This window comes from Neophocaena asiaeorientalis, unplaced genomic scaffold (assembly GCF_003031525.2).
Source record: "Neophocaena asiaeorientalis asiaeorientalis breed wild unplaced genomic scaffold, Neophocaena_asiaeorientalis_V1.1 scaffold192, whole genome shotgun sequence".
NCBI classification, from domain to species: domain Eukaryota; kingdom Metazoa; phylum Chordata; class Mammalia; order Artiodactyla; family Phocoenidae; genus Neophocaena; species Neophocaena asiaeorientalis.
Genome location: NW_020185326.1, coordinates 5216195 through 5243030, shown reverse-complemented (window position 1 = coordinate 5243030; position 26836 = coordinate 5216195). Strand labels below are relative to the sequence as shown.

The window sequence follows — 26836 nt, the reverse complement described above, 5'->3', positions numbered from 1 at the left end:
CTTTATATTAAGTCTTATTATCTGGTGGTGTAAGTCGTCCAACCTTGACATCCTCCAAGATTGTTTTGACTCTCCTTGGCCCTTTGTATTTCTATATAAGTTTGAAATCAGCTCATCAGTTTCCGAAAGAAGACATTTGCCGAGCTTTTAATTGTTGTTGTATTGGATGTGTAGATACATTTGGAGAGAACCAACATCTTAACAATATATAGCCAAGAAGATCACTCTACATTTTAACAGGATGAGATAATAAACTGGGAAGAATATTTGCAACTCACATCTCAGTCAAAGGACCTCATGTTCCCAATACATAAAGAGATTCTAGAAATTAATAAGAAAAAAGGCAACTACACACCAGAATGATGGACAAAAGATATTAATGGATAGTACACAGAAAAAGAAATTTAATAGTCTTAAACACATGAAAATATGCTCAGTCTCAGTCATAATATGAGAAAATTGTCAAATTCAAGAGTTTGACAATACATTCTGAAGCTATGGATAAATAGGAACTTTTATTCATTGTTGATGGGAGTTCAAGTTGCCTTGCAACAGAAGCAGTTTGGCTGTATCTACCAGATCCACAAATGTATTTCAGGCTTTGATTCAGTAGTTCCCTTTCAGGGAATTTAATCCTATGGAAATTGTTCTACACTTGACATATGTACGAGGTTATTCATTGCAGTCTTCTTTGTAAGAACAAATGGTTGGAAACCACCCAATGTCCTTCAACAGGGGGTCTGGCTAAATGAATGATGGTCCACCCAAACAAAGAGATACAGTGTAGTGGGAAATAAAATAAGGAAGAAGGAGTAGAAGGGGGAAGCACTTGAAGCATCAGTGTGGAAAGATATCTCCCTGGTCACAATTGCTGACCCTCGCTGGTCTCTCCCTTAGGCTTCGAGCTGGCTTTTTTGAGCACTTAGAGAAGTGGTTTGACCAATGTGCCCTCAACGCCCGGGTCATCGTGGCCACCAAGATTGATGAGCTGGATTCAGAACTGGAGCTGCGTCTGCACCTACACCAGCCAAGAGCCCAGCTCATTGAAAAGGACATCCACAACGTCAGGGCAGGTACTGCAGACCCCCGGTGTCTGTGCCATTGCAGCCCTACCTTCATTAGCAGCTTGTACCCCGCAGTGCTTAGCATGTTGTCATCACACGTTGGAAGATGTGCGTGAGGGTTCGTACCTCCCAGGTTGGCAGAGAAGGTTGTACTCAGAATCCTCATTTAAGGTTTTTTTTAAAGAAGGTGTTAGATGCTGAAATGAAGAGTATTGTCCTATTTTAGCTTTGTGGATCCCAGATATGCTCACACACCTGTCAGACACACACCTGCATGGCAGATACCCTAGAGGCAAGCCTCTAGTTCAGGAATCAGAGCTAACAGGTTCAACCTGTCTAGCTGTGGTATTCTGGGCAGGTTACCTGACCTCTCTGATCCCTTCCTAACCTGCAGAAGGCATGCTGTTGGTGGTAATTAATTCTCCTTGAAATGGTACAGTGAGGAATCCTGAGCATCTGGCATAAGCCAGAACCTCCAAAAGTGGTAGCCATTATTCTCAGCTTATAATTTTTAACACTTAGAAAGACGTGCCATTTCTCTCTAAGGCAGAGGGCTCCATTCATCGGAGGGAGGGCACTTTTATTTGGATCCTTCAACGGCTCCTGTCAGGTTTTTACTCGAGTCACACTTTAAGCTCCATTACTGACCCTGAAAGCTTCCAGAGAGCCTCCACGTGAGCCCACCCAACCTCCTACTGCCTGGAGCAGCGAAAGAGTGTGGACTCCAGAGGCCCAATGCTTGTGGCCTTGGGAGACCAGCTTCACTTTTGGAACCTCGTTGTCCTCATATGGGAAATGTGTGCATTAATTATAAGTATAAACAAAGATGCTCCCTGAAGGCTGGTTTCCTTCCCCTTCCCTGGCTCCTGGCCCAGTGCATAATGTGAAAAACGAGGCTGGAGAAGCAAAGCCCCAGAATCCCACCATTTGTTTTTGGCAGAGCTGAGACCATAGCACTTCCTCCACTCCAGGCAGTAGGAGGTGAGATGAGGTGAGCTGGGACTCTCTGCTAACTCTAAAGGCCTATGATGGAGCTCTTGAAGTCCATTGTAACTGAGGCTCATTGGAAATGAGAAGCCACTGATATAAAGGGACACATGCCAACTGCCCAGCTTAGTGCTGGCTCTTTTCTCCCAGGCCTTCGCATCGAGATCCCTGCCCTCCCCAACACCCATCCCACCTGCTCCTGGGGTGGGAGGTGCTGTCCATCTCCCAAGCTTTGTTCCCTTCTGCTGCAGGCAGGGTATCTCCACCGCAGGCACCTCGCCGATCACAGCCGGCCAGATCCTCCTCTCCAGTTAAAGACCCAGGGCTGTCTCATATTGGCCTCCCTGAGATCTGTGTCCATTCCCAGGCCAGGCCCTGGGGAGGGCAGTAGGGACAGGATAAGGGACCTTGGCCTGAAAGGTCCCTGCTCTGTAGCTGGCCTGGGAAAGGCACATCACTGTCCAGGAAAGCGCTGTCCTGAGTTGGCTTGAGATCCTGGAGGGCCTCATCTCCCCTTGTCCTTTTCCAGCCGAACTCTTGCTTCACCAAGAGCGGCTGGACAGCCACTGTGCGGGGGTGATGGAGACGCTGAGGAAGGAGAGGAGGATGTTCTGCCAGTTCCAAGAGGAGCAGAACATGAGGAGCAAAGACTTCCAGCGCAAGATTTATGACATGGAGCACATCTTCTTGAACGCCACCAAGAGCCAGAAGTAAGGGCACTGGGGGTCTCAGCTGCAGCCTCGTGGCCCTAGAATCCCCACCAGGTGGATGTTCTCAGAGGAGTGGTTACCCCACCCCCTGTGGGTAATAGAAGGGTCAGGGTTTCCAGAAGGGTTTTCACCTCTTCGCAAGGGTGCAGCTGTGTGAAGCGTCTGGCCGAGGGCTGGGCGCTGGGGTGGGGGGAGCAGCCAAAGAGAGAAAAGGGTGCCCGTGGTCAGAGTGCAGGGGTGCAGATGATGTGCCCTGAAACGTCCATGGTGGGAAGGACCGCTCCTATCGGGAAGTCAGGAAGAGCTTCCTGCAGGAGGCCCTCGGGCCTGGGATGGAGAAAGGTGGGGAGGGGGCAGGGTTCCCCCGTCGGAGAGGAGCACTGACCCGGCTCGAGGTGGGGATGCCCTGCTCTCAGGGCAGAGTGAGGGGTCCCAGGAGGCCCCTCAGGGGTTTGAGGTGAGGTGCCTGTGAGTTAGAGCGGGTGGAGGGAGGAGGGGACGGAGCCAGTAGGACCTGGGGATTCTCTTAGCAATCTGGTGGCAGGGGCTGCCCTCTGGTCCAGCTCACTGAGAGCCCCACATGCACTGGCATCGTGAATTTCCTTCTAAGGCCTCTTTTTCTACCCAGAGAAGACAGGCAGTGGTTCTGGTGACCCCACAGCTGGGCATGGCATGTGGAGCTCAAGCCACCTTCCAGGCTGACCGCCCGAGCCCAGGTCACCACCCTGCCCTCCCGTGTCCCCCAGGCTGGTCACTCTCAGCAGCACTCTGCACCGGGAACTGCTCAGCTACATCGACGTCGTCCAGGTGTCCCTGCGCAGCTTCCGCCAGTACCTGGAGGAGAGCCTGGGCAAGCTTCGCTACACCAACGTTGAGTTTGTCAGGCACTGCAGGTGAGAGCCAGCATCTGGGGCCTCTGTGGGCCCCTGGGCTTCCTCTGTTGAGAGGTGGTCTTGTTGGCCTCTCCGTTTTTTAATAGGGACAAAATATCCGTAACATAAAATGATCCATTTTAACCGTTCTAGGCGTCCAGTCCACTGGCATTAAGTACATCCACACTGTTGTGCTGCCATCGCCACCATACACCTGCAGCACATTTTCACCCTCACAAATTGAATCTAAACGCTAACTGTCCATTTCGCCCTCCCCCAGCCCCTGGGAACCACCATTCTATTTTCGGTCTCTATGAATTTGACTACTCTAGGGACCTCGTAGAAGTGAAATCACACGAGATTTGTTCTTTTGTGTGTCTGTTTTTTTCACTTAGCATGATGTCTTCAATGCTCATCCATGTCACAGCATCTGTCAAAATTTCATTCCTTCTTAAGGCTCCGTAATATTCCATTGTGTGGATGTACCACATTTTGTTTATCCATTCATCTCTTGATGGACATTTGGGTTGTTTCCCTGCTTCTGTCCTTGAGCTACCTGCATTTGTTTTTCCATGGTCTTGTACTTTTAATCTAAAGCTTTGTCAACCACAGTATTTGGACTGGGTGGAAAGGTTCAGGTCTGATCAGTGGATTTATTTCTCCCAAATTATTTTCAGATTGTTCTCAGAGGGAGGCAACTTTTCTTCTGAAGAAATTGACTCACTGTGTCATCGACTGGAGAAGGAAGCTGCCCGGATAGAGTTTGTTGAAAATTTAATCATGATCAAGATGGAGAAGATGGAGAGCGAGTACCTGGACCAGGTGAGCAGGCCCCACCACGACCTCTAGCCAGGCTCCCGTCATACCCGCTTACAAGGTGGTTGCCTTGCTCACTGCCTGATAGGCTGGTCAAGCCCCCTTTCCAACCATTAGCTGAGCCTGTCCCCCTCTGCTTCTAAAGTCCAAAAGTTCCAAATTAAGCCCCACTCCTTTACTTTTTCTCTTTCTTTAAGGCTAATGATGTCATCAACAAGTTTGAAAGTAAATTCCATAACCTGTCTGTGGACCTTATTTTCATAGAGAAAATCCAGCGGTTGCTGACAAATCTGCAAGTGAAAATCAAGTGCGAGGTAGGACAGATTCATTCTTCATCTGCCCCATGGGACTTGATGCTTATCACACACACCTGCATGCCAGGCACTGTCCCAGGTGCTGGGGATACTGGTGTGGTCTCTGCCCCCATGGGACTTGCACTCCAGCCCGGAAGTCAGAGATTAAATCGTAATAGTTTCTAACATCCACTGAGTTATTATGCACCATGCAGCCTGCCAGTGGGCTTATTTTGATTAACTGTGTGAGTCCTCACAAGAGCTGTGTGAGGCAAGTACCGTTCTTATCCCCATTTTAGAGATAAAGAAACTGAGGCAGAGAGTCATTAAGTGACTTAGGGCAAGAACACAGAGTTCTTAAATGGTGGAGCCAAAATGTGAACCCAGGTCTGACTGACACCAGAAATTCAGGCCTTAGACATGCCAGGCCATCTGGGCTACAGGGGCCATGAGGGCTGTGTGAGGTGCGTGGGGACGTAGAGGAGAGGATTTCACCTGGACTAGGAAAGTGGTGTTTCCCAAGGCTTGATGGCGAAGGAAGAGCCAGCCAGGCAGGAGGGTGGGGAGCAGTGTCCTGGAGAGATCGTGAAAAAAATCCTGGGGAGCTGGAGCCAAGGGGAGAGAGAGCTCGAGCAGGAAAAAGTGGGGAGCAATGAGGCTGGAGCGGGGGCCGGGTCAGCAGGGCCGTGTGAGCTGGGCTCCTGGTGCTGGAGTGAGGGTCAGGGCAGTGGGGACAAGGGAAGGGTGCTATTTATTACAATTTTTTAAGCTGTATAATCTTGAAAAGTTTCTTCAAAAACATCACTTTGATGGTTTCCCTCTCCCTAATGTGTTGCCATTTTTACTTAACCATTCCTTTTTGGAGGAACATCTGGTGGGTTTCACTTATAATATACACAAATGGTGTGTTAGACATGCTTGCACTGGAAACTCTGATGGTGTCCATAGGGTGCCTCCCAGAGCTGGAATTACTGGGTTAGAGCATGAATGTTTTAAGGCTCTTTGTACTTTCCAGGTGGCTTGTACAGACATCCCCTCACCAATAGGGCATGAGTGTGTCCTCCTAACGCCCTCAACCAGTACTGCAGGTCACCAGTTTTATTTTTAAAACTTACTATTTGACAGTAAAAAAAAGTCCTTTAAATTTGCATTGATCGAGTTTCTGATATGACTGTGCATTGTTCCCCCTGATTTCATTTTTTCAGTACTTAATCCACCTCTCAGATAATGATTTGCGGAACATTTTCTTGATCAAAATAAGTATTCTAGAAACAAATCTCAGAACCTCTGGTTTTTCTAGGTTGCAAAATCCAATTTGCAAACAGATGGATTAAATTCTTCTCTGGAACAGCTTCAAAGCAAGGTGCAAATGTGCCGAAGCTCAAGGGGAGATGAAAAAGTAAGTGCTCAGTGGATACTAAGTTATGAATAGTAAAGATGCATCAGGCCAGAATCGTAAACTGGAAATAAACTTATATCTGTGGTCAAGATTTCTCCACCACCAGCGGGGCCTCTGAGCCTTCCTACTTAACCCCTGTTTTATTCAATGGAATTAAGGACGAGAAGAGAAACCAGCCATTGCCCCCGGCCCCTAGCGCCTCCCAGGCAGGCATCTTGAGGCCAGTGAACACAGGGGCTTGAGTCTGGCCTCCCTCCCCCTCTGATGTCACCAGGCCTCCCTCCCTGTAATTGGAACGCAGCCCTGGATGAATAACAGAGGCAGGACTCTGCCCTCTGAACAACCACCACCTTTTGTTCGATTTTCCTTTTGTTTTGACCATTGCACATAAATTGGTTACTTCCATTTTCCGTGTATAAGCTGTGAAAAGTCCAAATTGGAGCAAAGTCTGGGAGAAGCGAGGTTCCAGGTGCCTGCCAGGCCCTGACCAGTGTAGCGGGTCTCTGCGTGTTTACATTGTTGACTTGCTTGTTTTTCTGCCTCTAGTGCATGTCTCTGTCCCTTGTGCCACCTGCACCCTGGCCACTCCAAGTAATCTTTTCTCCACAGTTCAGCCAGGCACTCGAGAACCAGATGTCCTGGCCAGGGGTTCTGTCTTCCATTTCAGTGACTAAGTTGAGGTTTTATTGTTACTAGCACTGAGAGGACATTTATTTTTCTATCTTTACTGCTTTTTCTTGCATAGTTACATGTGCTTGGTGAAAAAAGTCCGAACATCCGCAAAGCACAGAGTGGAGGTCCCGTGTAACCTCTTGTGCTTTCGTGCAGATGTTTCTACACATACATGGGGGGAGCAGGGGAAAACCAGCTTAATCTGCTGTGACCGCTTCAGCAGGCCCTTTAGGGACAACTCTCTCTCTTCAGAGCAGAAGCATTTGCTCTCCCACATTTCCTCACTTCCTATCTGATGTGTCAGGGCAGTGGGCAGGGTACCAGGGGGCTTGCACAGACCCTGGCATGGGGCGGGGAGCATTTGCTTGAGCGGGCGGGTGGTCCTGTGTTGGCGGAGGACACTGGTTGGACTCTCCTGCCGGGTGGTCATCAGGCGGCGGAAGCAATGCATCAGGTGCTCGGTGAAGGCAGTGGGGACCAGGGAAGGGTGTGCCCAGGGCCGTGTGCTCAGTGCCACGTTAAAGAAGACCTTCTGGCTGCTGGGTGCAGAAAGGCAGGGAGGCAGGTAGGAATGAAGCAGAGCGCCAAGACCGAATAGTGTCACCACTCGAGACTCCAGCAGGGACATGTTCCAATCCCGGGGTTGAGCAGCGGGGGAATGGGTGGGATTCAGGGTGCATTGGAAATGAAGGGAGTGGGAAGAGGCCAAGGCGCCACCTGGCCTGGGTCATCCATTAGGTCAGTGAGCCATTCAGGGAGCAATGTGTGGGGACCACTGAGCGCTGTGCGGGCTGCTTGGGGAAGGTGAACATCCTCACGGGTGCTTCCCTGCCCCCTGCAAGGTATGGTCTGTGGGATTGTTGCTCTAAGGGGTCATGTATTTGACGTATCCGGTCTGATAGCCAGATCACCCTCCAGAAAGGCTGTGGCCATTTCACGCCTACACGCCCTCGCCATCTTGGGCCAAATATTTCCTTCTACACGTAGAGCATTAGAACTAGAAGAGATCCTAAGGAACATACTGTGTCCCCATCACACTGATGGGGAGACTAAGTAGAACAAGCTTAAATCATTTGCCCAGAACAAACCCATAGAACCAGGAATAGAACTCCCGATGCCCCATCAGGGAAGGATCCACTGCTGCAGTGGGGCCACCTGAGAGAGCCAGCCCAGGGCTCCCCACTCCCACAGGGCCCTCCCTGCAAGTGAGGGGCCTCCATGGAGCCAAGAGGTGTCCTTGCCAGCCAGCCGGTTCCTGCAGTTCACATGGAGTCAGCCTGCCTGCCCGCAGCCTGCTTCCTGTGGCTTTTTTCCTCCATGTTCGCACTAGATAGTGACCACAGAAGACCTCCTTGGCCTTGTTCGAACTTGGAAAGAAAAACTGAGCCAGAGGATTCAGTATCTCAACTGCAAGCTGAACATGGTATCTGTGACTCAAGTGGTCCTTACCGTAAGGAACGGGATGGGGTGGCCATGGGGAAGAGCGGCTGAACTGTTGGGTCCGGGCTCCCAGGAAACCCGCAGGGCTCAGCACAGCCCAAGGCAAGAAGATCTCCCAGGCCACTGCTGGAAGTCAGGCCTGCTGGGATGCCTTGGAAAGGCCACAGGCTGTGGAGTCAGATCTGGGTTCAAATCCCAGATGGGTCACTTCCCTGCACTGGTCTCTTAGGAGACCCCTCGCCTCCTGGCAGCACCTCCTCCCGCCATCAGGGCCCACCAGCTCTCAGGGCAGCTTCACCTCTCAGCCTCTTCCTTCCCACCGCTGCCATGAGCAGCCACCGGCTTCTCTCCACCCCACCCCCATGGCCTTGTCCAACCCCCCGTCTCTTGCCCACGTGGCTGCCCTTATCCTCTCACTTCCCCCCATGATCCATTCCCAGAGCTGCAGCCAGACCTCATGTTGGACAAGGCCAGTCTTCCCGTGTCACTCTCCTGCCCTTGGGACAAAATCCAGACCTTTTCCCTAGACCTGCGCAGCAACCTCCTCCAAGGTCTGCCCTCCATGGGCACTTCATTTCTCTGGCCCCCGTAAGAGGTCTCTTCCCCAGGCCTTCTCTCACCCCCTGGTTTTGGTGGCATGTCCCACTTCCCCATGAGCCCACAGACCATGCAGTGAGGTCTCCCTTTTAGGAGCCGTCTCCCCTAGACGGTGTGCCCCAAGAGGGCAGAACCTGTCGCCCTCACCCCACCCTCTCTCACCAAGCTTTAAACACCAGAGGTGCTCAGCCAGCTGCCAGAAGGGCTGTGACAGAGCCGATGGGAGCATAAGCGGACACCCCTCAAGTTCTGCTCTGGCCACCCTCAGGCCCTGCCTCACACTGCCACGCTCTGAGCCAGCCCTTCCTTCTTTGGGGAGGCTCTTCCCGCCGTGCCCCTAGCGCTAAGCTTCCATCACACCATCAGTACTGCGCCCCACAAGGTGACACTTAGGGGTCCAGCCGGAGTCCTTCCCTTACAGTGCTTACAGTCTAGCACTGAGCCAAGATGCAGGATAAAATGGGGAGCAGTTCGCCTAAGCCCTCGTGGTGGGCCACCACTCCCACCCTTTCTCTAAGGTCCAACTCGAGGTGGAGGTGGCCACTCACTCATCCATGTACTCATTCACTCGTCCGTTGGTCAGAAACACCACCTGGGCACATCTACGGGTGGCCTTACAGGTCCATGACCCTCAGCCTCAGGGAAGACGCTGGAACTTCCCCTTCATAACACTGGCCCCATTTTTTTTTTTTTTTTTTTTTTTTTTTCGCGGTATTTGGGGCTCTCACTGTTGTGGCCTCTCCCATTGCGGAGCACAGGCTCCGGACGCGCAGGCTCAACGGCCATGGCTCACGGGCCCAGCCGCTCCGCGGCATGTGGGATCTTCCCAGACCAGGGCATGAACCCGTGTCCCCTGCATCGGCAGGTGGACTCTCAACCACTGCGCCACCAGGGAAGCCCTGGCCCCATTTTTGACCATTTATTTGTGGTCAGATAAATGTCTTGTCTCTCTGACCAGACTGTAAGCTCCATGAGGGTAAGGGTCACATGTGGGCTCTTCATCCTGTGTCCCATACCCAGGTAGAGGCTTGCAGAAAGCAGGCACTCAAGAAACATTTTTGAAGCATGCACGTGTAAATGAATGAATGAATGAATGAATGAATGAATAGTCCTCTAAGGTAGATATGATCACTGCTACTTCACGGAAGGGAAAAGGGAGGCTCAAAGAGGTCAGGCAGCTGGCCTCCAGCCACAGCACCTGGGCAAGGTGGTGCTGGGACGGGAACCCAGCCTGCCTGCCTGCCTGCCACCCACACAATTGGGCCCTGATCTTTGGCCTTTAGGACAACATCTTGACCAACCTGGTGGTAGAGAGTGACATCCTGGTGTCTTCAGAAGCCCATGAAGAAGAGGCCAAGGTAGACGTGGTCACCCCCGAGTCCTTCACCCAGCCAAGCCGCATGGGGAAGTCCCTGCTTGAAGACCCAGCTGTGGAGGTGGTCAGGAGGATCCTGCAGTGAGTGGCCTGGGTGTGCACAGTGGGGCCCTGAGCCTTCGGGAGCCAGCCCCCTTGTGAGCCACCCTTGACAGCTGTGACCTTATGCGGGGGCTTCTCCTCTCAAAGCCTCAGCTTCCTCTTCTGAAGTGGGGCTCACGATTGGGCAGACTCGCGTGGCATCGTGGGCTAACTGGGATAGTGCCCAGTGCCTGGCCTGAGCCACGCTCGTGGTCACTGGGGAAAAGCTCACATCCTTTCCTTTGGTTTCAGATTTCCTGACTCCAAATGTCCAACCCAGCAGTGTGACAAAGAGCGGTCCCAAACAGGTAGAGGCAAACAGGTCTCAGGGCACCGGTGGTGGGGCAGCTGGTGGTGCCACCCGGCCCCACCTCACCTTGGATTCTCTGTTCTTGTCCTGGGTGCTTGTCACCCAAAGGCTTGAAGCGACTCCGGAGCCGGGCAGAGAACTCCGTGAAGAAGGGCTTGTCCACTGCCAGTACCACCTTGGCAGCGAGGTAGAAAGGCTAGGCTGCCTGCGATCTCCCCGCCTCAGACCCCACCCCGCCACCCTTTACCAGACCATGTCCTCAGAGTGCACTTCCTGTGCTCACAGCCCTGACACTCCAAGGGACCCCACAAGGGGCCGGCTTTGACACTGGCTTTAGACTGGTCTGTGCTCACCCCCGCCCAGTGGTTTGGCTCGCATGGCCTCCCACCCTGGGAACCTGTCCGGGAGTTGGGTGGTTTTCCACGGTATTGTTTGGCTTCCTGGATTGCCGCTAGAAATAGCGATCTGTCCTCCTGCAAGTCTGACTTCCACAAGCCGGCTTCCTGAGTTTTTTATTGTAGCTAAGGGGTTGGTGTCCTAGGCAGGTTGTTGCAGCTTATGGGCCAGAGTTCTCTACTTATATATGGTCCAGCTGTTGTTCATTTGCATATTCAGTCTCTCAGTGGTTACGAACGAAGTACATGTTGCTAGGGCTGCCAGATAAAAATTCAGGATGCCCAGTTAAATTTGAGTTTCAGATGAACAACACATATTTTTAATATTATATATGTGTGTCCCAAATATCGCATGGGATGTTCACTAAAAATTTCTCATTGCTTATATGAAATTTGAGTTCTTTTTTAAAATTTATTGCTGTATAGTTGATTTACAGTGTTGTATTAAGAAATTCAAGTTTAACTTGTATTTTTATTTGAAAATTTGGCAACCCTACATGTGGCTCAACCTAGTTTTCTTTGGGTCCTCACCACAGAAAAGGATACAGATTTCTGGGCCCGAGCACCTCTGTGCCTTAACCACTGTCGGCAGCCTTGTGTGGGTTTTAGCGGTCAGGGCTTCAGCCCCGCGATAAGGCTGTCTCCAGAGCTGCCGAGGGGGAGGGAGCGTCTCGAAGCGCGGGGCCGCACAGGCAGGCCCGGAGCGGGGGTTCACGCGGGCTCAGGCCTGCCTGCGTTCATCTCCAGCCTCCAGAGCACTGACACACCTTTGCCCCACAGCATCACACGGTGTGCCAAGCCCAACAGACTAGATAGAAAGTACCAGGTGCTCGGAGACAAGCCACCTCCTCCGGCGGAGTAAGTGTCAATGCCATGTCCTTTAACTCCAGTTTAACCTGTCATCTTTGTCGGGGCAGCTAAATCTAACTCAGCTAAGGGAAATGGGAAGTAGGGGGCAGAGCAGGAGAGGTCGGCATGGGGATGGGTAAGAGTCGAGATTGGTTTGTCTCAGCCTAACTCACCTAAATTTATTGAGAGATATTTCCACCAAGTTTAGACGTTCACCAAGAAGCCATTCTTCTTTCCTTTGAACAATAAGTTCATTTCTATTCAGTCACCTTTTGTTCCTTAAGGGCCAGCTGAACCGTCTACTGAGACTTGGTAGTAGGGCAACCCGTCAAGGGGCTTTCTAGACGTTGGGCCTGAAGCACCCAGAGGGGCCCACTCGGGAGCAGCTCCTGGCATTCCTGTTGCCCATCACCCCACTCCAGCTGGCAGGGCTTCTTTGGATCCTGGAGGAAAAGCCAGCTGCAGAACAACCTCGAGTCCCAACAGGGACCTAGATAGTCAGGTTTCAGCTCTCAGTGGAGAGTTGTAGCCAGATATTGAAGGAGACTAGGAGAACTGAGATTTGGTAAGAACTGACAAAACGTACATGACAGCGAGATCCATGCCAGTTTCCAGGGAGGTCACAAAACCTCAAAGCCAATGAATAGGGATAGAATCTACTAATCACGAGAGAGTGCTGTAGTTTCCCACTGAAACATAAAATTTATGTCGCCCTTCTTTTTGATTCTTGTTTACAAAACAAGTCTGGTCTCATTAGCTTTGCCTGATTATTTACGTAAGTGCAGCAAGCGTGGTGACTGACCACCTAAACTTTGTACGTTTGCGTCGCTGGAACTTTTCAAAAAGAATCTCAGATTAGACTCTTAAAAGCCTCTTGAAGCCAAAAAGGCGAGTCAGATTTCACCTGCAGTACCTATAGATTTGGGTGAAAGCCTCTCTTCTTGAGGTCCCCACAGTACCTTCAGGTCTTCCTTACTCACCTGTGAGGCTGGGAACCTCATAAGCCAGGTGCCAGGCGGGTTTTCCCAAGAGGGCTCTGAAGCACTGTCTCCATGAAGTCAACCTTAGTTTCTTGAAACTGTTTGGTCACATCTGATCCTATGCATCGTTGTCCATATGACGTTTCAGTCAAAGCCTTGGTTATACATCAATGTTTCCAATTACGTCCTGTTACAAGGAGGACAGCTTTTTGTGGAATTCACACAAATAATTATATTGCCATAAAATAAGTATATTTAACAAGAGTTTCCGAATTCTAGAGTTTCCGAATTCTAGAGTGCATATGAGCGGGTGAAACATCCAGCCTCTTTCAAATTAGCCCTTTTTCCTCTTTAGCCTCAGGCAGTTGCTTTCAGGAGTTCCTCCCTCCCTGGAGAGCCCTGATGGGGACAGGACGCCTGAATTTAGGTCAAGCGACTGTAGGGAGTTGAGGGCTGGAGTGGGAAAGGAGAGGTCTGGCAGGGTGGACAGACAGACAGGAGAGGTAGGGCTATGAGGGGGTCATATCAAAGGAAACCAGGGAACTGAAGGGAAGGTGGAAGGTGGCAAAAGGAGGAAGAAGGAGCATAGGCGTGGTGGGGGAGAGAGGTCTTAGGGGGGGTCTCCCCTCCAGTTTGGGGAGATCTCGTTTCCCCGAGAAGCCAGTGAGGTTCCAAATTATCCTTAGTAAAATCACGCCAGGGTCATGAACCACACAGTGGAAAAGTATTTGGGAAAGTATAGTGAAAGCATGCAGAGGAGCCTGACGTTTGCTCGAGGGGAGAGTTTTTGTCAAGGTCAACAGACAGCAAATTACTTTTCCAGAAAGCAGTCGGGAAAGGTATAGTGAAGGCCATAAGTTTATGCCTTTTGTGCAGGTCCGTGTGTCCCTCTACCAAGGAAACCATCCATGAAGAAGAAAACGCTTGCATGATATACCATGCAATACTTTTTATCCCAGTTAAAAATGGGAAAAAAACCCTAAAGGTCCAAAACTGGAGGGTTGTAAACCACGGTGCATACATACTCGATGGTGTCACACAGCCATTTAAAATGATATCATAATGTAGGGGGAACCCTTTTAAGTGTGCAGAATGTAAAATGCCCATGAACCTAGCTCCAGACCAATTTAAAAATCAGCAGAAGGAAATACAGTAAAATGTTAGCATTTATTTTTTTCTTCTTGCTTTTCAGTTTATTTCTAACTTTCTTTAATTATGATGAATGAATTTTTAAATGAAAGATCACATGACTAATATACATGTATTTTAGAAAATGCCAAAACTGATGTGTGTGTAAAGCAGTCACTGCATCACTTTATAGAAACTGTGAAAAAATAGCTGTCCTACAGGTACATGCAGTTCTAACACATCTGCCCCTTATTTCAGTCTTACTGTTGAGGCAGTTGACCTAACCGACAGGAATATTCACTGGATCTGTGCAGGTTTGTTCAGTAAAGACCTCGTGTGCGCACAGTCAACCCAAAGGCCAGAGGTACCAGAAAGAGGATGTTTGGTCCTACAGGCAGTCTTGCTCGTTGGACTAATATTTATAAGAAATCATTCGTTCTTCCCTCAACCAAGACTGAGGCACTGATAGGTGCAGGCACTGCGATGGGACAGGGGATTCCATGGTGAACAAAAACAGACACACAGTGTGTGTCCTGGTGGACTTCACCAGGTGCTGGGAGAGATGGGGCTAGTGACCAGTCACACAGATCAGTCCCCAGTCCCCCTGTGGGGAGTGCTGTAAAGCTGAGGGCCACAAAGAGCATTGGAACAAGGCAGTCAGGAATCCCCACTGAGCCAGGGTCTATGGAAGAGCAGGAACAAACGTGACCAAGAGGAAAGTTGGTGTTCCCTGGAGAGGAATCAGTGTGAGCAATGGCCCTGGGGCAGGAATGAGTAATTACAAGAAGTGATGAAGACAAAAGAGAACAGAGACACTTGGAAGCTGCCAAGCTCAGCTTGTCACATGCAAGAGGCATTAAACTAGATGAACAGAAATATTAGGTGGGGACATGCTTGGGCATCCCGAGCTGTCCAACTCCAGTTCCGGCCGGGTTGCTGAGTACTCAGAATGCTCAGTCCCTTTGGCTTTGTCCACACCATTTAGTGTGATTAGACAAGGCCTCTCAGGGATCTGTCTCCTGTGTGTTGCAGGGACTTTAAAGGCATCGTCCTGAGCCTCCTCTGGGAGAGCAACGAGCACCTGATGACCATGGTGGAGGTGAGGGCTCTACCTGCCCCTTTGCCGTCCGCTGGTCACACGTCCCCAGTGGGCTCTGCCTCCTGCCTTCTGCTGATAATGGCCTTTGGGTGAAACTGAACAAAGGGGACTGCAGCCCCCATGACCACGCTACCCAGCTTCTGTCACCTCATGTGCTGTCTTTCATCCTAGAAATTCAAGCTCATCCATTCATTTACCCATTTATTCAGCCACCAACCATTTCTTGGCTACTGTGTGTCAGATACTGGGTGTGCCAAGAGGAACAAGCCCCGTCTCTGTCCCTGAGAGCCCGGCACCCAGCAGAGGATGACAGACATGGTGGCACCACAGAGGGATGGGTGGGGCCGTGGGAGCTGGGGACCTCTAGTAGAAGCGACCCAGGGCCCTGGTCCAGCGCACCCCACACGGGGGTGTCTGTGTGCTTCCTGTCTGCCTCCCCCTGGGCTGTGAGTCTTCAGAGAAGAGCTCTGGGTCATCCGTATTAGTGGCCCAGCTTGGCGCTTCAGAGAAAGCTCTCGGCCTGGTGGGTGGAAGACCCATTTTAGTCTTGAAAGATACCTAGAATTATACCATTGGCTCGCTCATGCCTCGCACAGCCCTGGGATACCGACAGTGGTGACAAGGACAGACAGGGAGGAGGAGCAACCCTGGCGGAGAGGACAGCAGTAGAGAAGGCCAGGGGGTGAGGAGAGCACAGTGGAGGATGCCAAGATGCCGGGCCAGAGCCCCCTGGGGAGGGGCCTGGCACCCACACTTTCAACCCTTTCCTGCAGGAGTTTTACCACAAAGAGAAACACTCAATCACCAGGCCCGACTGCATGTACGGAACCTTTGACCAGTGCGCAGAGAACATCTGCAGGAAGATCCTGGTGTACCACAGCCAGGCTGATGAGTACCACAACTCCTGCCTCATAGGTGGGTGTGGCCAGCAGATGGGCTGCAGGCCAGTGGGGTTGGGGGCACAGAGCCTCTCACGGCCTGAATGATGCCTTCCTGACCTGGAGGTCACTGGGGAGGCAAAGGAGCCTCCCTGTGAAAAGCTGACATCTTACCATTAGGTCAAAACCTTGATCAGATTTAACTGGGGAGAAACAACAATGCCAAAAAAAATTCACTTTTCTCGAGAAATATGGTGATTTGTATCACTAAAAATGTTTCACTCATTGAATAGATATTTTTTACAGCTTTATTGAAACATTCACTTAATGAATTTAATACATTTAATTTTATTTAATTTTCATGTATTAAAACACATTGAATTGTACACTTTACACCCATTCAGTGGCTTTTAATATAGTCATAGAGTTGTACAACCATCACCACTGTGAATTTTAGAGCCCACTGTCCCTCCATCACGTCCCCAGCCGTAAACAACCGCGAATCTACTTTCTGTCTCTATAGATTTTCCTATCTGGGCTTTCACATGAATGGAGTCATGCAGTATTATTTATTCTTGCGGTGATGGACATTTGGTTGTTTCCACCTTTTGGCAATTATGGATGCTGCTGCTGCAGACGTTCACGTGCATATTGTGTGTGGACGTGTGATTTCATTTCTCTTGGGTTTATAACTAGGAGGAGAACTGCTGGGTCTTATGGTGCCTCTGTATTTAATCATTTGAAAAATCCTTCCACAGTGCCTACTGTATGCCTGGCCTGTGCTGGGTTTGGGCTATGATGAACTTGATAGACATAGCCTCCTAGAGAATAGGGACATGAAAAGAGGCAGGCAGGATACATCTTGCCGTTTATGTTTATTATAACGACCTAAAGGGAGCTGTGAAAACACACCCATAGGTCCCGCCCCCGTTCCTATTTCTCCATGTCCACAGCTATGTGTGTTTTATGCAGTCATAAGTCCTGATTATTTCTGCTTGTAAGGCAGGGAACCTGAGGGCCCATCACAGGCCTTCTGTGTTGGTTGAGGGGCAGCACAGGTAGAAGAGGGAGAGGATTAGGGGACGGCCAGACCTGGGGTCAAGACCCAGCACTGCCATCTCCCAGCCATATGACCTTGACCGAGTCACCTTCTCTTGCCTGTAAATGGAGACAAGGATAATACTCACCATGCAAGGCTTTTTTGAGGATTAAGCCCCTCACAGCCCTGCCATATGCAGGGGAAATCACAGCAGTGGCTCTCATTACTGTAGCTGTAGAATGACTGGAACTGAAACTACAGGCAGCATTTTGTTTCTCTAGCTCAGAGTTTCCCCATGTGAACTCTGTGGGAGCCCATCCTATGTGATCTTCCTCGAAAGAGGGGTTCCCTGGTCAGATGGGTTTGAGAAATGCTGCAGGTTACGTCCCTCTCGGGCAGATTGACAGTTCACATTAAATGAAGACTTCCATTTCCTTCAGGGAGTCCAGTATCCTGACCAACTCTCCCACTGAAAACATGTAAAAATCCTGGATATAACACTTTTGCGGTAAACTTTTAAATGCATGGATGAGCTAGCTATAAAGTAAGAAACATACAGGGCTCCAAGATTAAGTGAGAATAGGAAATCAGAGAGAAATTGAGCAGTGACTCTGGCTATTGCCATGAGGGCTTTGCTGACTCCCAGGTCCACTTGAGCCTCTGTTTCCATGGCCTCCAGGACACTGGGAACAGAGACCAAGCACCCGACGACCCAAGGTGGGCAGTCTGAAAGGGCACAAGCCACAGAAAACTGGGTCTCCACAGGGCTCCATCTGCATAGTAAGGAGAATGAGACAGAAACCATATCCCCTTCTCCCCCAGTGACTAGAAGGAAACTGTCTTGTTATAAGCCGTGGCACTGGATAAAGAAGAAGAAAAACTCCATTGAAAATCCATAGCTGTAAGCCAGCTCTTATGTGGTGTTTAAACCTGAAGTCACATTTAGACAAACCTAAATTCAACTTTGTGTTTGTGGATCATCCATAAGACCTCTAGCTGATACCTTAGCTTAAAATGATTTTGAGTTAGTCATACCCAGATGCTTGTTTAGTAGAGATACTACAAATCCTCTCCAGAAAAGCCCACCTTCAGTTCAGGCCTCCAGGGATTCCCACAAATAAAATGCCCAGAATAAGAGTTCACCACAGGGCTTCCCTGGTGGCGCAGTGGTTGAGAGTCCTACTGCCGATACTGGGGACACGGGTTCGTGCCCCAGTCCGGGAAGATCCCACATGCCGCGGAGCGGCTGGGCCCGTGAGCCATGGCCGCTGAGCCTGTGCGTCCGGAGCCTGTGCTCCACAACGGGAGAGGCCACAACAGTGAGAGGCTCGCGTACCGCAAATAAAAAAAAGAGTTCACCGTAACACACACACACACACACACACACACACACACAGAAAAAGGCACCTTGAGCATGAGGCAGCAGAATGAGACCAGTAAAGACTTCAGATATTGAATGTATCAGACACAGAATATAAAATAATGTATTTATTTAGAGTTAAATAAAAGAGGAAATTGGAAACTTGAGTAAGGAGCAAAAGACTATTAAAATGGCCAAGTAAATATGAACGAGAACCAAATCAAACTTCTATATTGGAAAAATAAATCATTGAAATTTTAAACTTATGAATGGCTTTAATACCAAAGAAAATAGCCAAAATGCAGACAGAAAAACAAAGAAATGGAAATACGGGAGAGAGGTGGAGAGAAATGGAAGAAAGAGTAGGTCTGGCATGCAGCTATTTAGAGGTCTAGAGGGAGAGGAGGAGACTTAGAGTCAAGGCGATATTTGAAGAGAGAATGGATGAGACAGAACTGCTGAAAGATGCAGTGCATTTTAAAAGCACTGGAAAGTCCTGCAGAGAGTAGAAAAGAAGTCCTTTGAACTTGTTTAATCCAGGACTTTTAATGCTGGTTTGACCACAGGACCCCTTTTGATGGAATAACTATTACCACACTGTAGACCAAGGCTTTCTCTTTGGGAAGCTGCTTTGAGCCTTTGTTGGAGAGATTGCCACAGCGACTTGGCTCTGCTCTGTGCTCACCCCTGGTCCCCCACCCCCAATTCCTACAGAATTACGGGCCCAGATGAGGAGATTTGAGGAGCTATTGCCCCAGGTGTGTTGGCTGGTGATGGAAAATTTCAAGGAGCACCACTGGAAAAAATATTGCACCTCCACCAATGAGATCCGGGGACAGTTCTCGAATTATCAGGAACAGCTGGAGAGAAGGAAGGTGGGGCCCCCTGAACTAGCCCCTCCTCTCCAGGACCAGAGGCCCTGGGAGTTCAGAAATGGAGGTGGGCCGTCGGCAGAACTGAGTCCCAGGGAAGGACGTGGGCCAGGCTTGGGATTGTTGGATGGGGGTGAGGGACACTAGGCACTGGAGAGACGAGAGCTGAGCCAACAGCTCCTTCATAGAAGGCCTTCAGCACGCTCCTTGTTGGATTTAACCTTTAGGTCAGCTGGTTCTATGGGGCTGTGGCCATTGAGATCAACAGTAATTGTCCACATGGTCCTTCGAGCCATGGGATATGGATGCTGTTGATTTTATTGGACTGAAACCCTGACTGTTCTGGGGCAGATGCTCAGCTCTCCCACTTCTTAACCCTTGGAGTCAGCTCCAGCCATGTCCCTGTCTTCCCTCCTCAGCCACTCCTCTGCCGCTCCTCAGCCCCTCACACACCCAGGTCAGTGCACACATCAGTCTGGCCGTGGCCATAATTGGCAGAGGACATAGGCCAGTGACTTTTTGGTCCTGACCTCAAGACCAGGTCAAAAAACCTACTGATTTCTGGATTTTCTGAAGGATGAAAATGCCCAGAAGCTCCACCCAAATCTCGGACACCCCGCACATTTCCAAGAAATGGAGTCTCTGTGTCAAGTGGAAGAGAAAAGGCAGGAAGATTTGGACACCATGATTGCGGTGACCAGGGAGCAACTGGAGGTCAGTAGTGCCATCCACTGCATGTCTAGATGCTGAGGGCTGCACTGCCCTCCAGAGGTCACCCCCACTGACAGCCCAGCAACAGCACTGAGCATGGCCCTTTGCTGACACCCTGGCCAAAGCAGGATATGAAAGCAGGCAGTTGTCATAGGTGGAGATGGTCTTTATTGGCTGTTGTAACTTGCATTTTTAAATTTCTAAATTAATTACTAATGAGAACTTCTTTTCCAAGATCCATGTCAAGTTTTATTTCCTCTTTAGTAAATTGTCTATGTCTGTCCCTTGGCCATTTCAGAATCATTGCCTATCTTCAAACCAAGTCCCCTCTAGGGAGAGGCCTCCTGGGGAAGACCAGATGCCTGTTAACTTGGACACAGTTGACACGTGGCCCTGGTCTTGTCTCACATGCTGCTCCCCAAATCCTCCCTCAGCCTGTCTTTGGAGACAAGTTCCTCTCCCTGCAGCACCGTGTTCCCCATGTTTCCTCCAGGAGTTCACCCGGAAGTACAGCCGGTTTTTCATAGCCAGCTTGGCCGCCTTCACTGAGAAGTTCCTGCTGCAGTTGGATGAGGTGGTCACCATTGACGATGTCCAGGTTGCAAGTATGTGTGCTTCCGGCCTTGTCTGCTTTCCCCCAACTCCCCCAAAATGAAAATACATTCTCTATGGAGGGGACTGATGAATTTTTGTTTGTTTTAATTAAAACTCTCTTTTTTTAAACTAAAAAAGCAAATCCCAAATAAATCAAAGATTATATATAAAAAATGAAATCCTAATGCTAAATATTTTCATAATCTTGGGGTAGGGACAGCTTTCCTAAGTATGAGAGCCAGAAGCCATAAAGGAATGGCTGGCACTTCTCTGTGGCCAGAACAAAAACAAGGAAAAATGTCAAAATATGGAAAGACGAACCACAAACTGCAAAAATATTCCTAATAACTAACGGGTCAGAGAATGGCCTAATATCCCTGTGGTATTAGGTTCCCTGTGGAACTCTAACAGGCCAAATTTGTAAAAAGAGATAGAGAACAAACATGCAATTCAGAAGGCCAATAAATTTAAAAGATGCTTGACTTCACCAATGATGAAAAATGTCAGTATAAACATTATTAAGATATCATTTCTCGCCAATAACCTGGCAAGGCTTTTAAGTTCAGTGACAGCCAGCACTGGTGAGGCTGTCAGGAAGGCTGAGCACCACACAGCCTCTCGGAGAAGTGTACGTCCACCCCACTCCCTTGGAGAACACTCTGTTGTCGGTGCCTTCAAAGTCCTGAGTGTGTGTGCCTTTGACCTAGCCGTTCTAACCCTGGGAATTTATCCAACAGAAATACGTACATACTTTTTCAAAGATATATTTTCAAGCAGATTCTTCACAACACTGCTTGAAATTGCAAAGAACTGGAAACAATGTTAATATCTACATATAGAGGATTGGGTCAATAAATTATGGTCCAGATGTAGGAGGGAGTACCGTGCAGCTGTTCAAGTGGGTGTGGTAGGTCTCTATGTGCCAACCAGAAGGTCCTGAAGGAACACTGTCACAGGAAAAAGCAAGGTGACCATTATACTTACCTATGATACTATTAAAAAAACACATATGTGATATACACATGCACCCCGCATATATGTAAATGAGTCTGTGTGAGAGACAGACAGAGACAGAGAATGAGAGCGACAGAGCCTGAGAGACAGGTACCAGACTGTTGATGACCATCTCTGGTAAGTGGGGCTGTGAGAGATTTCTAAAATCTTTTCTTTTTCCCCGTTAGGTGATGTTTAAATTTTTTATAATGTGCACCAATTACTTTTATAACTACACAAAGATTCAAATCATATATTAAATATTGTCCATTTATCACTAGTCTATTAAGTAAATAAATATATTATTTTTATATTTTTAAGTTTTCATTAGACAGACAATGAATATTTCTTACAGTAAAATGAGAAATTCAATATGAGTTACAAAGGAAGAGAAGAACGTGGTCATTGTACCCAGAAATAAGTGCCCTTGACATTGGCTGTCCTCCTCGTTATTTCCCTCCGGGCACAGGCCTGTGTGGATATCAGCGGGGGGATGGGAGGGTGGATCACAAGTGTGTGCTCTTTTGTAAGCTAATTTCCCCTTGGGCGGTCGCTGGGCAAGCCAGTCACCACCTCCTTGAGCACTTTCAGTTGCTGTGCCTCGTATGTTACTGATTAGTTCCCTTCTGGTGCTCGTGGGGCCACATCCAGCTTTTCACTCCTGTAATCGTGCTGAAGGGAACGTCTGCATCCATATTTCTCTGTTTCGGGGCAACAGGTTCCTAGAAGTGGACTTTCTAGGTCAAAATGTATATGAATTTCGAGGCGTTGGTCACTTTCCCGTGTTGGGGCTCTCTTTGGCAAATGTGAGCCTGGTTTGGGGGAGCAGAGCCTGCAGAGACCCTGGGGTTCAGACTTGAGGGAGAACAGGCGAGAGGAGCCGGCAGGGAGGCAGCCTCGGTAACTTGGAGGGAACTGCCAGGCCAGGGAGACCCCCTGCACCAGGTCTACAGGAGCCTCTCCTGCTCTGAGCCAGGCAGCCTGGCCCTGCCATCCACACAGACCAGGGTGCAGAGGGCTGCTCACCGCGAGGACGGAGCCCCTTTCTCTTCACGTCAAAGGGCAGGTCAGTGAGCCAGACATGAGAGGGACAACCTTGAATGTATGCATTCCAGGAGAAATTCTTAGTTCAGGACCCATTTGAGCTAGTATAAGGCAAAGAAGGCTCTACAAAGCATATTCGGGGGCTCACAGGAGCTGCAAGAAAGTCAGAGCGTCATTCTGAGGGCTTTGGAGCTGGGAACCATGCCCAAACCATACTTCACACCCTCCAGCTTTGACCCCCCGCCATCTCCTCGGCCCCCACCTATGAATCTGGTGCATTTGGCTTCTGTTTGGGAGGGGGCCTCTGCCTCCTGCCTGAGACTCCAAGTGGGGAAGAGGGGAGCGAGCCCTCATTTCTCTAAATGTAAGGTCGGGGGTCCCCTTGATCTCAGGCTGTGGGTGAGGCCGCTGTCAGTAACCTGTCTCTTGCCTGCCAGAGATGGAGCCCCCGAAACAGAAGACATCAATCCTAATACGGAGGAAACTCAACGGGCTCTCCCTGGAGGAAGAAAGTGAGAAGCCCCTGATTGAACGAGGGAGCAGGTGAGAGCCGAGAGCAGGGAGTAATACCACAAATGGCTGTATTTGCTGGGGGTGGTGCAGTGGAATGGTTAGGGGCTCGAGCTCTGACGTCAAACAAACCTGGTAATCTTGGGAAGGCATTGTGTCCTAAGCCTGTTTCCTCATCTGTGAAATGGGCATGGCAGCCTACCTTACATGATATTATGAAGAGAAAGTTCAATGAGATGGTACTTGGAGTGCCCCGGCACATACTAAGAGCTCAGCAGCTATTAGTTCACGTGATAAGGACCCACAAAGGGGCCCCCAAAGAAATGGAGGCCTGTCCCAGTGTGGGGCACATTCTCAGATTGCTGGTGGCACTGTGATCCACTACTGCTGTCCATCATGTATGACAAGAGCTACCAAAGTGCTTGTCCCCTGTGACCCAAGAAGTTACCCTGGAAGAAGAGGTAAGGCAGCGGTTTGCCCAGCTAAGTTGTCAGCAGTGGTTTTATAGCAGAATAGGAAAAGCAGGCCAGGAACTGATGACTGCCACCTCGCTGGCCAATTGATGAGGAAACTGAGACCCAGAAAAGGGAAACACCTAGAGGTGTGGGATTCCCCTTCCCCATGCAGAACCCAACTGTGTATACACATGGATTTAAACTGTATGAAAATGCAAAAAAGAACTTGATGAAGCTTAATGTTAAATGCTCAGTAGGGTTTTTTTCTGCCCATTTTTGGATTGGGTTGTTTGTTTTTTTGATATTGAGCTGCATGAGTTGCTTGTAAATTTTGAAGATTAGTCCTTTGTCAGTTGCTTCGTTTGCAAATATCTTCTCCCATTCTGAGGGTTGGCTTTTCCTCTTGTTTATGGTTTCCTTTGCTGTGCAAAAGCTTTTAAGTTTCATTAGGTCCCATTTGTTTATTATCAGGGTTTTTCTTTTAATTAAGACGTTTAAAGCATGATATATATATTTTTAAATGCTAACCTTTTTCACCAGGGATGAAGGGTGCACTGTGAATGATGAAGATAAGCCTGTAGGACTTTTCATGCATGTTTGTTTGTAGGAAGTGGCCAGGAATCAAACCCACCGAAGCCACCATCCAACACAAGATTCTCCTCCAGAAAACACCATCAATCACCACCACCAAAACGACCCTGGGCCACCTGGCATCCGTGGAAGCTCGAGATGCTATCTATTTGGTGAGTGGAGAGACAGGGTGGGGTAGGTGCACCCCAGGGAACGCAGGGCAGCTCGGTGTGGCTACCTTGGGACGGAGGGAGCTTGCTATCACCAGGTGCCCTGTCATTTGGTCCATGGAGCAGATGACACACGTCAGGGTGCCCCAGGGCGCAGTGTCAGCACTGGGAACAGCCAATGTTCTTAAGCACCAGCGCGTGAGCCACAGGTCATGTCCAGTCCCAATGAGAGCTCGGGTCTGATGGTGTGAGCCCCAGTGCTGTAGGAGCCCAGCCGAGAGACACCACACCCAGACTTGGGTGGGGGTGTGTGTGTGAAGGAAGGCTTTCCGAGGAACAGTTGAGACAGAGTGAGGGGACAGAGTAGTCAGAGGCATGGAGGCCATGGGAGCAGCGGGTGACAATGGGTGGAATAAGGGACAGTTCCTGAGCACCTGCTGCAGTTTCTGTTCTCGACGTGAGCCTTCTCATTGGATCCTTGTAACAAGCCCATGAAGAAGGTAGAACTGTCCCCATGTTGCTGCTGCGGACACTGAGACTTAAAGAAGTGTGCCCCCTCTATGGCACTGCAGAGTGGCAGAGCCAAGATTTGAACCCAGTGCCTGTTAGACCCCATGGGGCCTGCCCGAAGAGGAGGCTGCACCTTGAGGCCTCCTGCAGGACCTCTCGGCTCTGAAGATGTGTGGACCTTTGTTCCTGGTGACAGAGAAACCTTGTCCTGAGATATGCTGACCCCAGTATTTGGAGAGCCCTCAGTTCCCAGGCCACCGTGCTAAGACCCAGGCAGAGGGGACAACTCTGCTTCCAAGTTCAGTGAGGGCTCAGGCCTAGTGGGCTCAGCCTCTCAAGGAAGCCAGGACCCCTGAGCTTCAAGGAGGCTACAGTGTGGGATGGTGATTAGGAAGGAGGGCAGAGTGCAGAATCAGGTAGAGCAGGGTCCTAGTCCCTGCTCAGCCTCTTTCTAGCTAAATAACCCCAGGCAAGGTTGTGAGCCTGAGTTTCCCAATCTGTAAAATGTGGGAAATAACTGGGCCTGCCTGATGGGTTATTGGGCAAAGTAATGAGAAATGACCTGTGGAACTCTTGCCGGTGCCTGGAGCGGGTTCAAAGCTAACTGGCAGCAGGTTACAGCGTTCCTCTAGGGCACAGAGCCCAGAAGCCCTTCCTCACGTGGCTTCCTCCTGCTGCTTGCTCCCAGAAATATTTAGCGTCATTTGAAGAGGAGTTGAAGAAGATCCAGGACGACAGCACACTGCAGGTGAAGGAGGCTCAGCGCTGGAAGGACAGCTGGAAGCGTTCTGTGCGCACCATCCAGGGCCTGTACTTGTGACACCCTCAACCCACTCCCAATAAAGGCCTATTTTGTGTGGACTCCTCATCCATCCACCCACCCTTCTTCCTTCCATCCATCCATCCATCCATCTCTGCTCTATGCCCAGCGCTGTACCTTCACAGTGACCAGGACACGTTGTGGTCCCTGCCCACATGGAGATCACTTCCAATGAGGAACACAGAGGTGAAAGGGGGAATTCCACACGGTCAGCTAGGACGGTGGATAAGAGGAATGGTTAACTTAAAGTAGAGATCAATACTTCAGAGGAAACAACTTCCAGAAGGCCTGCTGGGCCCTTCATCTTGGAAATTAAAGCCTATGGGAAAGAGTATGCTGCACATTTAACAAAGCGTGAGTTTTAACGGCAGCTACGCGCTGATTCCTGGACCCGGTAAAGACTCCATCCAGTGTTGGCTGGGCGTCTGGCAATCTGGCCAATGATAAGACTTGGGCAGAAATCTTCTAGGCCTCTTTAACTTTACTAAGCGTCTCTTTAGTCCTGTGAGACTCAGATCACTGTCTTTGGAAACCTGCATCCTGCCGTCTTCCTTGTCCTCTTTCTCTTCTTCTTTGATTGCAACACGGCCTCACTGTGCCAGCAGCTCTCTGTGCCCCGTGGACACAGGCGGTTCAGGCTCCTTCCTCCGCTTCCTGAGCTTCTGCTGCTCCTACACAGTTTGAATGTTAACGTTGCCTCAGTCTGAGTTTCCACGTGCTTTATCTCTTAACGTAACGACTCAATGAGGTAGGTATTGCCCGCATTTTACAGTTGTAGAAATTCAAGTCCAGGAGGTCAAGGCAACCAGCTCAAAGTGACACAGGCAATGCAGAACCTCAGCAGAGTTCGGGTTCCCCAGCAGTGGACAAGGACTTGGAGGCAAGTCGTTTGTTTTGGAGATGATTCCAAGAAGCACGAGTGAGGACATAGGGAAAGGGAGCCTAGAAGGAGAAAAGCTACTGAGGGGGCTTTGAGGAGTGGCCCCTGCTATGGGTGAGCAGGCTCCACCTCGCTGGAAAACAGCCTCCCACCTGACCTGACTCTGTCAGCGCAGGTAGAGAATTGCCCGGCATTAGTGCTGCCACACTGCCCCTTGTGCCAGTTTTTGGGACAGGAACCTCCCGTGGTGCCAGACACGCCCTCAGGCAGGGGGTCTCAAGGGATGCTGGCTGGAGACCAGCTCCCCAGCTGCAGGTGAATCAGGTGGGCCAAGGGGATATGAGCGCAGCATCAGCAGCGTCA

The 26836-nt window shown here is 49.9% G+C and overlaps 1 protein-coding gene across 1 annotated transcript in view; it reads left to right on the top strand.

Annotated features, from left to right (window-relative positions):
• The window catches only part of CCDC180 (coiled-coil domain containing 180), an 81346-nt gene extending 55652 nt beyond the window's left edge, over positions 1 to 25694 (top strand). Inside the window, 19 exon segments of the mRNA XM_024734429.1 lie at positions 898 to 1073; positions 2581 to 2761; positions 3508 to 3654; positions 4311 to 4455; positions 4647 to 4763; positions 6043 to 6141; positions 8144 to 8263; positions 10134 to 10306; positions 10559 to 10614; positions 10725 to 10803; positions 11792 to 11869; positions 15001 to 15067; positions 15841 to 15982; positions 19059 to 19219; positions 19793 to 19930; positions 20421 to 20532; positions 22996 to 23101; positions 24131 to 24266; positions 25462 to 25694. Of these exon segments, the coding sequence (XP_024590197.1) occupies positions 898 to 1073; positions 2581 to 2761; positions 3508 to 3654; positions 4311 to 4455; positions 4647 to 4763; positions 6043 to 6141; positions 8144 to 8263; positions 10134 to 10306; positions 10559 to 10614; positions 10725 to 10803; positions 11792 to 11869; positions 15001 to 15067; positions 15841 to 15982; positions 19059 to 19219; positions 19793 to 19930; positions 20421 to 20532; positions 22996 to 23101; positions 24131 to 24266; positions 25462 to 25593 (2365 nt within the window). The 3' untranslated portion in view covers positions 25594 to 25694.
• Positions 25695 to 26836: the final 1142 nt, after the last annotated feature.